Source organism: Bubalus bubalis, chromosome 10 (genome assembly GCF_019923935.1).
Source record: "Bubalus bubalis isolate 160015118507 breed Murrah chromosome 10, NDDB_SH_1, whole genome shotgun sequence".
Classification (NCBI taxonomy): domain Eukaryota; kingdom Metazoa; phylum Chordata; class Mammalia; order Artiodactyla; family Bovidae; genus Bubalus; species Bubalus bubalis.
Window position 1 is genome coordinate 41943796 of NC_059166.1, and position 13048 is coordinate 41956843.

Consider the following 13048-nt stretch of genomic DNA (forward strand, 5'->3'; position numbering starts at 1 on the left):
AAGAACTAAGTATCATGGCACATATTATTCTACTAATCATGTTTTATTTACATATATATATATATTTAAGTTTTACATAGTCATTGGCTTCTGTTAAAAAAAAGTAACTAATCCTTAATGATGGGGCGGCCTTGTCACATGAGTAAACAGTAATGATTTTTGAATGAATGACAGACAGACATAATTTATGTGACTGGAGATAGCATATTTAAACGGCTGTATTACACATTGCCAGCACTCAATATGCCAGCACATTTGGAAAACTCAGCAGTGGCCACAGGACTGGAAAAGGTCAGTTTTCATTCCAATCCCAAAGAAAAACAATGCCAGAGAATGCTCAAACTACCGCACAATTGTACTCATCTCACACGCTAGTAAAGTAATGCTCAAAATTCTCCAAGCCAGGCTTCAATAGTATGGTGTACTGCGAACTTCCACATGTTCAAGCTGGATTTAGAAAAGGCAGAGGAACCAGAGATCAAATTGCCGACATCCGCTGGATCATTGAAAAAGCAAGAGAGTTCCAGAAAAACATCTATTTCTGCTTTATTGACTATGCCAAAGCCTTTGACTGTGTGGATCACAATAAACTGTGGAAAATTCTTCAAGAGATGGGAATACCAGAGCACCTCACCTGCCTCTTGAGAAACCTGTATGCAGGTCAGGAAGCAACAGTTAGAACTGTGCATGGAACAACAGACTGGTTCCAGATAGGAAAAGGAGTATGTCAAGGCTGTATATTGTCACCCTGCTTATTTAACTTATATGCAGAGTACATCATGAGGAATGCTGGGCTGGAAGAAGCACAAACTGGAATCAAGATTGCAGGGAGAAATATCAATAACCTCAGATATGCAGATGACACCACCCTTATGGCAGAAAGTACAGAAGAACTAAATAGCCTCTTGATGAAAGTGAAAGAGGAGAGTGAAAAAGTTGGCTTAAAGCTCAACATTCAGAAAACTAAGATCATGGCATCCGGTCCCATCACTTCATGGGAAATAGATGGGGAAACAGTGGAAACAGTGTCAGACTTTATTTTTCTGGGCTCCAAAATCACTGCTTATGGTGACTGCAGCCATGAAATTAAAAGATGCTTACGCCTTGGAAGGAAAGTTATGACCAACCTAGACAACATATTCAAAAGCAGAGACATTACTTTGTCAACAAAGGTCTGTCTAGTCAAGGCTATGGTTTTTCCAGTGGTCATGTATGGATGTGAGAGTTGGACTGTGAAGAAAGCTGAGCGCTGAAGAATTGATGCTTTTGAACTGTGGTGTTGGAGAAGCGAGAGAGTCTCTTGGACTGCGAGGAGATCCAACCAGTCCATCCTAAAGGAGATCAATCTTAGGTGTTCATTGGAAGGACTGTTGTTGAAGCTGAAACTCCAGTACTTTGGCTACCTGATGTGAAGAGCTGACCCGTTTGAAAAGACCCTGTTGCTGGGAAAGATTGAAGGCAGAAGGAGAAGGAGATGACAGAGGATGAGATGGTTGGATGGCATCACCGACTCAATGGACATGAGTTTGGGTAAACTTCGGGAGTTGTTGATGGACAGGGAGGCCTGGCGTGCTGCAATTCATGGGGAATCGGACACGACTGAGCAACTGAAGTGAGCACACATTGACTGGCAACTGACAGCTGGCTATCAGTGTGATTTTTTTAGGTCCATGGTGGTTTTATTTTTTTAATCTGAGCCAGCATTTACAAATAGAGAAATTTTATATTACAAATTCAGACTTTTGTCTTCTTTTGAAAAACTACTAAATCTGGCCCGTATCAGCAAGACAACAGTGGTTGATCTTTTTTTCCAGCAGTTACTCTTACTGAGGAGAGAGACTGCATGTTGGCCTCTGTTCATTCACGTACTACTTCATTCAACAAATACTTCTTGAGTGCCTACTGTGGGCCAAGTATTAATCTAGTACAGGAGTGAACAAAACAAGCAAACCTCCCTGCCTTTGTGGAGCTTACCTGCTATCAAAGTGAGTAGGTAAAACATCTTTGTGAGTAATAATTGCTAAGAAGAAAACAGTGAAAGAGAGAAAGGGAGTACTGGCAGTGTGCACAGGGAATGAAATTGAAACTTTAAATAAGAGCCTCATCAAGAAGGTGAGTTTTGAGTAAAGAGGAAGTTATAGAGCATCCCATACAGGAATCCAGAGGAAGAAAATTCTAAGCAGAGCCACAACAAGTGGAGAGGACGTGAGGTTGGAACTTGTCTGGCATGTTTGGGGAAGAGCAAGGGGACTGTTTTTGCTGCTTTTCCTACAGCTCACTGTTTTCCCATATCTGTCTCAAAGATCAGTAGAGACCAAGAGGTCTTCTTTTAAGAACAGAAGAAAACATTTCTTTGGTAAACAATAAATATTTCTAGGCAGTGCATCTCTGTTGAAAAGACCATCCAAACACAGTTATGAAATAAAACCGTGGCAGCTATGACTGGTATGGAAAAGATTCCGGAGGAAAAATTTAGTGAATAGAAAACAGAACTATTTCAACAGGCTATGTTTCTGCATGAGCATGGTGTGATGCTGCTGTAATGTATTAAGAGGGAAATTTTCTCATGCACCAGGACCTCTTACAGGCTGAAGTTTATGAAAATGTGTTCATACAGTGCTTTAGGAATTGTTGCCCTGCACATTTGCAGGTAGCTGTCGCAGTAAGACAAAGAACTTAGAGAACAGGTTACATGAAAAAGTTAAATTAGTCATTGGTGATGTTTTCTGTTGCAGCTGATAAGCACACAGGTATAAATAACAGTGGAATCTTTCTTATATGGAGTGAAGTTCTAAAGTCAGCACATTAAGTCAGAGATTTTGGATGGTCAAAATTACTGTTGAAGATCCCTTAGAAAGGTATAACAGATCTCTCAATTAGTCCAGTGTAGCCAGTTTTATTTCCAGTGTTGCAATAAGAACTCCCATATCCTCAGATGAAATAGTCTGCCATGTTATAGGAACAAAACAAAAGAAGAAAAAATGTTTTTTAAAGGCTAGAATTCTAATCACAGGGATGTGAAGCACAGTGGAAAATGTGAAGGTACTAAGACTGTTTGGGAGAAAACATGTTTGTATGTTTCCTCTTGCACTTACTCCAGGGCATCTAGTTCCTGGAGTGTGCAACATTGCCCATACTGTGTCAAGTATTTCTTTTCTTTCCACATCCAAGTAAATTTAGTGAAGATGTCATTCATTTCTACTGTATCACCCAGTTATTTGTATTTACAGTTAGTCCACAAAGCAAAAGTAAGAGGTAGTTCATGAAGTACAGTTATTATTCAGTAATAGATTCCTTTTTCTCCAGAATATTGCCCCCGTTTACAAGCTGTTTACTCACATATCAAGGTGAGCCATTAGTGGCTTTCTGCAGTCTCTATGTTATAGCTCACAGTGAAAATAGAAATTAAGTGTACTCTGACAGTGGCAGTTAAAATACCCTTTGTTGTGATAGAAGACCTAGATTTTTGAAATTAACAACTAACTCAAATACTGGTGGGAAAAAACTTTGATACTAAAAGCTTTTCTTTCATTTGCTCTATGCTTTCAGGTAATGACTCAGATTGCTGACCAAGGAATTGATTTCTAAGTGAGTTAGAGTTCAGGAAAATATATCAGATTTGTTATATTAGATAGTTTAGATTTGTTTGAATTTTTTGATATCTGGGGGCTTTCTGGGTAGCACAGCTGGTAAAGAATCTCTCTGCAATGCAGGAAACCCCAGTTCAATTCCTGGGTTGGGAAGATCCCCTGGTGGAGGGCATGGCAACCCACTCCGGTATTCTTGGGCTTCCCTGGTGGCTCAGATGATAAAGAATCCACCTGCAATGCAGGAGACCTGGGTTTGATCCCTGGGTTGGGAAGATCCCCTGGTGGAGGGCATGGCAACCCACTCCAGTATTCTTGTCTGGAGAATCCCCAGGGACAGAGGAACCTGGCAGGCTATAGTCTTTGGGGTTGCAAAGAGTTGGACACAACTGAGTGACTAAATGCAGCACATTGATACCTGGAGGTGTTATTTTCTGTATGGCTGACCACTGAAATATTGGGTATCTGCAGAATATTGCAGGAAAAAAGACAGTTCAGTACTTAAGGTTGTTTAATTTGACTTCTTATTGGAGAAAAAAATTTGAAGATGGTACCACAGATCATAATCCTCTTAAGAAAATGTTACAGAAATAAGTGATAAAAGTATTTGAAGTATGAAAAATGCATGATAGGGTATAGTATTTTAAAATCCCTTTTAAAACATTTCATAAAGTTCTAGAATACTCTCCTAATCATCACCCCTCCAAAGAAAAGCCTTTTGAAACTGATTTGTGAGATTGGTCATCCCATAAGTTTCTTAAGACTGCCTCCCATATCACACTTCTTAGATTCTAAATTATACAGCTTGTTGGCTTCAGGGTTCTAATTTTCAGTTTCACCCGCTTAGTTGGTAAAGTGAACAAAACCAGTATTGGAGAATCTCAATGAAAAAGCAAAGATTTATCCTAGTCACCTGCATGTTTCTACTACAGTCTGTCCTTCCCTTTCAACACAACTTTAGTAGGACTATGAGAAAAGCATACAGGGACTTCCCTGGTAGTCTAGTGGTTAAGACTCTGTGCTCCCAGTGCAGAGGGCATGGGTTTGATTCCAGGTCAGGGAACTGAGCTCCTGTAATGCTGCATGGTGTGGCTTAAAACATCATGGAACCACAGTAACCATTAATTACATTGGTACTGGGGGCTCTGGTGATCTCTTCACCTCTCTAATGCCACGGAAGCTAGAGGATGATGGCCATCCCTTGCTGTGATATACACCAGGTGACTGATGTGGGCAAGCGTCCAGCAGGTGCTCTTTTGCACACTTGTATTTTGGAGGGGCCAAGTCTTTGTGGCAGTGCTTTAGACAAGAGGAAATTAAATTAGTTACAAAATTAATTTAGTTTTGGTATGTATAAAATATCACCATACTTGACACTAAATAAAAAGTATCCAACTGTTATCCTAGATTTTGTGTGCATGATGAATTCTCAGACTTAAGGTTAATTTGTAATTCTGAATCTTCTCTCATCAGTTTTCTGGAAATTAGATTTTATTATTCTACTAATTGCTGACTTACATATTTGTAATGACTTTTTTAGGAGGAAACACAATCATTACTAGAAAATCTGCATGTTTACCATAAAAATTACTTCCTGGTTTTGAGATGTCTTCATCAGTTCACCTCTTCTCTTCCCAAATACCCATTGGGTCGACAGGTAACCAGAACTTACTCATTTGGAATCTCTGATGTAGGAATATTACTGGTTTTTCCCTTTGAGTTTACTAGCATTCAGGCCTCAGAATTTGCAATGGATCCACATCTTGCCGTGTGTGCACAGTCTAAATCCATTCCAGCTGTACATGTTACTGGTAATTGAAACAGTATTTTTTGTTCTGATGGCCACAACTAGAAACAGCCATGTGAATCCAAGCGGTGGTGCTTTCCCTTCAGTGTGTTTGTGCTAAGTCATTTTAATTTATTCTCTTTAATACTTGGTCACTTATACTGAGAAAACTGATCCTCCACTTTAGTGAAATAAAAAAGGAATCTGTTTGAGACCGCCTAATGGTTAACGTTGCATTATACCCAGAACTAAAGGAAAGTAGTACTTTTGCTTCTTGCAGAATTATGCTCTGCTGGCGTTTGGGTCATAACATAAGCCTGTGAACCATCTGCAAGGGAAGAATTCTGTATTCCTAAATCTTTGCATTCTTAACTCAGAGGTTTAGAGAACAAATATAAATGTAAGAATGACTTGTTTATTTTCTGCCATTAAACCTTCTTTTTAGTAATCACATCATCATTTTAATAATTTTCTTATTGCAAAGTGACCAGTGATATCAGCCAATCCCAATAGGATCTCATTTTGCTCTCATGTGAATGATGTTTTATGTAAATGCACAATCCATGTGATATGTTCCCAGTCTATTGTCATCTACAGAAAATGGCTGTTTTTAAAAAAAAATTTTTTTTGACCTCATTTATGATTTTCCCAAACTAGTAATGTGCAAACTTAGATCATTTTTGGTCCCTCACAAGTATGCTGTTCACTTCCAGATCAGAGAGCTGTACTGCATGTGTTTAGAAAAGAACATATGGGATTCAGAGGAGTATGCATCAGTCTTGCAGCTGCTGAGGTAGTTTGTTTTTTTTTTCCTTTTTTATCTACTCTAAGCCTGCCAATAAATAACACCTGCTTCCCTAACTCTGCCTGCCAAGGAGTTTCATAAGTAGCCACGTTGTAACTAATATTTGTATATATCTTGAATTTTATGTTTGTAGTTAATAGAAACCATCCATTTCTTTGCTAGTCTTACCTTGTTTTTAAACTTGTGATTTTTTTAAGTAAACTCAGTGTTTGCTTTGTGAATTGTTGATACCACACAGGGAGAACCTTGGTATTGATCCCTTCAGTTCAGCCAGCTTGCCGTTATGATAGGGAAGGTGGTCACAGCAAGCACGCTCCCATGGCTCCAACCTGGTTGGGTTGAGGAGCGGCATCACCGAGTGAAGTGCATCCTGTGAAGGCAGCCACTGCTGACCCACATGAGGAGTGGCTGCCGCTGGGCAGTGGTCTTGATGCTTTCCCCAACCTGAGCTGACTCTGTCAACATTAACGTTGGCTAAGCTGTAACTTTTTTCTAGTATTATATGAATAAGTAAGGTATCTTGGTGCTGTTATCAGATATCAAAGATCACTTATTCCTGACAAATTTATCTTTTAAAGTTATAATTATTTGTTTTCTTTGGCTTTATGCCTTATATGTATGGTGACTTGTTAGTCTTTCATAAAAATAATGACCACTTGAGTAGTGAAAGAAGGAAATCCAAGTGTGAGTTGTTTTTGCACACAGTCTTATAATTTTCCTCAGTGGATATAAATGTTCATATGAAAATATCATAAAGAAGTCCAAGAACTGAATATTTACTAAGCCTTGGCTTCCCCTGGGTCCACAAGAAAAGAACAGATGGGCACAGTAGGAGGAAAATTCACATTGAAAGCACTTTCAGTCCCGAGACTTAATAATACAAATGTTAGTTATCCAGCAGGTGCAGTTTAAGATAGGAAACTAATTTTATGCTATCTGGAAAAATAACTCCCCATGGAAACTAGATTGCCACTGAAAAGCTATGTTTTATTTCATTTTCTTTAAATGCCAATAAGAGATTTCTGTATATTTACATACTTCAACTGGAATGTTCCTGAGATTTCTTTTGTTTTCTATTCAAGTCAGCATACTTATCTCAAGCACCCAGTTGATTCTTGCTGGGTTTCCTCTTTAACCTTCATGATTAGCAATTGCCTTCCTTTTCCAGTTGGGTATTTCTAAATTCATAGATTTCTTTGTCAGGGAGAGTCAGGGATCAAGAATGCCAATTCTAAATAAGGGTAAGGAAATGTGAACAATGATAGTTATGGTATGCATTATTGGATAGTACTAATCAGAGATCATGAAGTCTTACTGTGTCAGGCACTGTCAGTACATTTTCCAGTCTAATACTCAGGTGCGCCTTTGTGGCAGATACCATTAGCCACACTTTACAGCCAGTGAAACTAAAGCACAGATAGGGTTTAAGTAATTTGCCTGAGATCTTATAGCTGTTGATGGAACTAGGATTTTAATTCAGATCTGACTTTAAAATTTTTATACTTTCCACTTTTCTTTGCTCAGGTCTAAAATAGGGATTTGGGGATCTGAATCAAGCAGAACCAGTGAAAAGAAAGCAAAGTTTCAATCATATTGCTAATCTGAGGTCAGAAACAGGAATATTAAAAACACTAAGGATAAATACAGCAGTTAGAGCAAGGACAGGCAAGAATCTGGGAACTACCAGAGAGAAAGAAATCTGCCACCTTTCAAACTGGAATTCTTCTTTTCCCCTTTGTATAGATAAGATGTTGACAAAAAATCAGGGATACTTGTCAGTTTAGTCATTCTAAATAGGAAACATCTGAATTTAGGAAACCAGACATTCTTGTCTCCTGTCTTCAAATAATTGAAGTCATAAGAGAAAATTAAGTTAAAAATGATCACTGAATGTTTCTTTGGAACGAAAATCTGTAGTACTATTAGAAATATAGTCTAGTAACATTTCCAGTTTGAACTTTTTGTTAAGAGTACATGAATGGCAGTATTTTTCTTGAAAAATCCCTTTTATCTGGAAACTGACATGTTTAAATAACCAGAGGTCTACTTGATGAAATATTTTGTGACCATTAAAAAGTACAAAATTCCTAACATTTGTGTGGAACTGCAAAAGACCCTAAAGAACCAAAACAGTTTTGAGGAAGAACATAGGTGGAGACATACTTCTTGATTTCAGTGTACATTACAAAACTGTAGTAATCAAAACAGTATGATATTGGCATGAAAACAGACACACAGAGGAATGGAGCATAATAGAGAACCCAGAAATAAACTCATGCTTACATGGGCAGTTAATTTATGACAAAGGAGACAAGAATATACAATGGGCAAGAACAGCCATCAACAAATGGAATTGAAAAAACTGGACCACTAATCAACTCAAAATGGATTAAAGATGAACACAGAGTTAAAACCATAAAACTAGAAGAAAACATAAGTAATGAGCTCCTTGACATTGGTCTTGGCAATGGTTTTTTGGCTTTGACACCAAAAGCAAAGACATAGGAGTGGAACTGTATTAAGCTAAAAAGCTTCTGCACAGCATAGGGAACCATCAACAAGATGAAAAGGCACCCTACAGAATGGGAGAAAATATTTGTAAATCATATATCTGATGAGGGATTAATATCTAAAATATATAGAGAACTCATACAATGCAATAGAAAAAAAATCTGATTAAAAAATGAGCAGAGGATATGAGTAGACATTTTTCCAAAGAGGACATACAGATGGCCAGCAGGTACATGCAAAAGTGCTAAACATCACTAATCATCAAGGAAATGCAAATCAAAACCACAATTAAGATATCACCCATTAGAATGACTTATCAAAAAGACAAGAAACAACAAGTATTGGTGAGGGTGTGAAGAAAAGGGAACGCTTCTTCCCTGTTGGTCGGAATGTAAATTGTGCAGCTACTATGGAAGACAGAATGGAGATTCCTCAAAAAGTTAAAAATAGAGCTCCTTTATGATGCAGCATTTCCACATCTGCATGTTTATAAGAAGGAGAGGAAAGCAATAACTCAAAAAGATATCAGCACTGTGTTTACTACAACATTGTTTACAGTAGCCAAGACATGGAATGAACCTAAGTGTCTATCAGTGGTTGAATGGATAGGCAGATTGTGTGTGTGTTATTCAGAAATAAAAAGAAGGAAATGCTGCCTTAACACTGAACTTACAGAGTCAGAGAACAAATTGGTGGTTGCCAGGGGTAGGGGGTGGTCAAAATTGGTACAAACTTCCAGTTACAAAGGAATCCTAGGATTGTAATGTACAGCATGGTTACTATTAATAATACTGTATTGTGTATTTGAGAGTTGCTTAGAGAAACTATGTGAGATGACAGATGTTAACCAGATTTATTGTGGTGATCAGTTCACAGTATATACATATACTGAATCATGTTGTATACCTGTAACTAATGTTATATGTCAATTATATTTCAATTAAAAGATATTTACAAGGAACTTACAAGAATATTGAAAATGTCAACTATTTGTAAGTGGAAAAAGACCTATAGAATTTTTTATCAGTTACTTTTAAGTGTAAATGACAGACATTGATGTGTGGAGAGTATGCATTTATAATATGTCATAATCTGACATGAGTGCAGTGGTTCTGCATGTCTTCCATAACCTTTCCTCTGTCAGTCAACTCTTGGAGCCTGAAGACCACATTCCTATACGGGATATGAGTTGGTTAATTTTCACTCAACCATGTGTCATTATAAAAGGATATATTTAAGTTAAAACACTGGGAACAGAAAGTGGTAAAAAAAAAAAAAAAAGTTATGCTAGCTGAGCAGTAAGCTAGGTGAGTGTCTTTTTCTGGTCAGCTGTGAAAGACCTTAAGAGGAAAATTTTAGCTTTCTATTGGAGAGAATTTCTAGACAGCCACCTAAATATCAAACACTAGACCAAGAATTTTTCAGATTTTAAAATTTGAAAAATCATGCTTCAATAATAAGATTTAAAGGGTTAACATAAATCATAAAGTCCTCCACTTCTAGGCCACTGATGGCTCAGCTGGATGGAGGCACACTGCCCTACCCCAGCAGTACCATTGGAGCCCCATAGCATTGGTTCTCAGACTGGGCCCTTCTTCTGAGGAGAATTTACTGTCCCTTGGCCCCTCTGCCATCAACTGAGATCACTCATCTAGAGTTATCACATTGTTTTTCTCCAATAAGGAAACCAAAGCCAGAAACATTGAGTGACTTTTCTGCGGCTGGCAGAGCTGGAATTTAACTCCAGATCTTCCATGTTCAGTCAGTTTTTCAGCCCTATTCCAATTATTCGAGTGGTGGTATAAAAGGAAATTTATATGGGTTTGTGGCCAGAAGTCCATGTTGAAAGGGTACCCCACATTTTAAAATGAGCCAGCAGAGCAAGCTCCTGTGGACTCAACCCACACTCCATCTTGAGGACATATTGGCACAGTGTGCAGACATCTGTAATGAATGGAGCCACAGTGTCTAGTCTGCTTATCCCAAGTGGAACCTTATGAGCTTGCTACAGAAACAGATTTTTAAATTCAAGTTGATTGATAGGTGAAATTTACTTTAGGCTGAAAGAGATTATTTTAATTTCTGAATAAGGCTTTTGAATTAAACAGTAATATATTAGCAGGTCAGCCTAGCTTTCATTGAGTTTAGAAAAAAAAATGACTGAAGTAATAATATTGACATTTGATCACTTTCAGTTCAGTTCAGTTGCTCAGTTGTGTCCAACTCTTTGCGACCCCATGAATCGCAGCACGCCAGGCCTCCCTGTCCATCACCAACTCCCGGAGCCCACCCAAACTCATGTCCATAGAGTCGGTGATGCCATCCAGCCATCTCATCCTCTGTCGGCCCCTTCTCCTCCTGCCCCCAATCCCTCCCAGCATCAGGGTCTTTTCCATTGAGTCAGTTCTTCACATGAGGTGGCCAAAGTATTGGAGTTTCAGCCTCAGCATCAGTCCTTAGCTTAGTTCAAACAGACTAGAGGTTTAGAATCTAAATAATGCATTGTTTCTTGACTTTGCAGATTAACTTCGATAATATTTAAAGATCTTGTTATGAAAAATGACAGAACTCCACAGTCTGTGAGGCACTTCCTAAATAATAATAATCTAACTTCTCATGATCAAGATTTATCCATGCAAAAGCTCTCTGAGACTGCAGCACTAAAATATGATTTCAACGGGGATTGCTAATCCTCAATTTGCATCGTATCAAGCCCTGCACAATTTTCTGTGGGCTGCTGCTTAACTCAGACAAACAGCTGAATTGTTGAAGCTCATTTTAAAGCAAAAGATGCTGAGTGGCTTTAGTGTATGTAAGAATCAGCTGAAGCATTAAACATACAGATTCTACCCTCCCCCCAAAGATTCTGAATGTGACTGCTGGAAACTTGGGTGTAATGGTCAGCAGAAATCAGAATTTAAGAAGCACTTTACATTTGTACAGGTGGTCCAGGGGCCACACTTTGAGAAATGTGCTTCTAAATAATAATGGAGAATAAGAAAGGAATACAAAAAAATTGAGGGAAGAAATGAAGCTGAAAAAGAAGCTGGATGGCTTTAGGCAGTTGGAGTCAAAGTAGTTCCAAAACTAGACCAAGGTATTCTACTGCTAATAGTGAGCTGTGTTTTTTTATCTCAACAGATAGAAAAAAGATCTGCATTTGTGTTTTAAGTTTTTCTTTATTAAACATTTAGTGCCTACTACGACTTTACTGCTAGTAAAATGAATGGGTAGCTAAGAAATAATTAATTTAAAAAAATCAGAAATAGCTAATTAAACTGTTCGAAAGCTTTACTTCTTCTGATTTCAGGGTTATACTTTTGTACTGCATCAGTAAAAGTATTTACGTATTTTATCTTGCTGAAGTGTCTCTAACCATATGGTAGAATTGACTCATTTTGACATAGTACAAAAAGCTTGAAAGTGAAAATGTTGGTCGCTCAGTCATGTCAGACTCTTTGTGAGCCCATGGACTGTAACCCACCAGGCTCCTCTGTGCATGGGATTCTTCAGGCAAAATACTGGAGTGGGTTGCCATTCCCTTCTCCAGGGGATCTTCCTGACCCAGGGATCAAGCCTGGGTCTCCTGCATTGCAGGCAGATTTTTTACCATCTGAGCTACAAAGAGCATGGTGCTCCATGAGCCCCATGACTTCAGGGTGCTCCCTCCAGGAGCCAATTTGAAAATAGAGAAATTATTCTTCACCTGAGGTCATGAAATTCTTTTTTACTGCTTGGCCACTATCTTGTTTACCCATTCAAAAAATGTTGTTTTTAATACTCCATATGTGGAGTCACTGACCTGTTGACAGTGATGACTAGTCCTTACCCACATTGAATCTTGGCTGAGTAGGGAGATTAAGGTGGATAAGTAGATAGACAGGTACAATACAGGATAATAAGGCCTGTGTTGGGTATGGTCTAGTGCGCTAAGGAACTAATAGACTGGACAGTTACCCTCTGTTTCTTGGAGGAAGTGACCTCTAATATGAAATATCAAGGCTTAGAAGTAATTAGGCATATTTTGGTTTATTTCACTTGTTACCATCATATGTGATTGCTTTGTTGTGTTGTCTTGGAAGAAGACAGTCTCTGTATGTTTTTGGCAAGCCTTTTCATTTTGCTTTCTTCTAGTCTTTGTTGATGTACTTCCAGGTTTGAGTCTAGAATATTTGAATATTTTTCAAAGCTGTGCTGGTAGTGTCTGCCTAGAACTTGAGAACTCATTATTCAGAAGATCTTTGCGTTAGCCATGGATTGACCAGTTTCTCCTCTAGCCTGTTCTCAATCAGACGTTTATATTGACCAGTTTCTCCTCTAGCCTGTTCTCAATCAGACGTTTATATAATTAGTACTTAA

The 13048-nt window shown here is 38.3% G+C and overlaps 1 protein-coding gene across 7 annotated transcripts in view; it reads left to right on the top strand.

The window, feature by feature from the left end:
• Window positions 1-13048, top strand: part of ORC3 (origin recognition complex subunit 3) — a 70027-nt gene that overhangs the window by 39038 nt on the left and 17941 nt on the right. For all 7 annotated transcript variants that reach the window (XM_006058076.4, XM_006058073.4, XM_025294583.3 and 4 more), the window contains 2 exons: window positions 5128-5244; window positions 6087-6166. In XM_006058076.4, the coding sequence (XP_006058138.3) occupies window positions 5128-5244; window positions 6087-6166 (197 nt within the window). The remainder of the gene's footprint in view (window positions 1-5127; window positions 5245-6086; window positions 6167-13048) is intronic.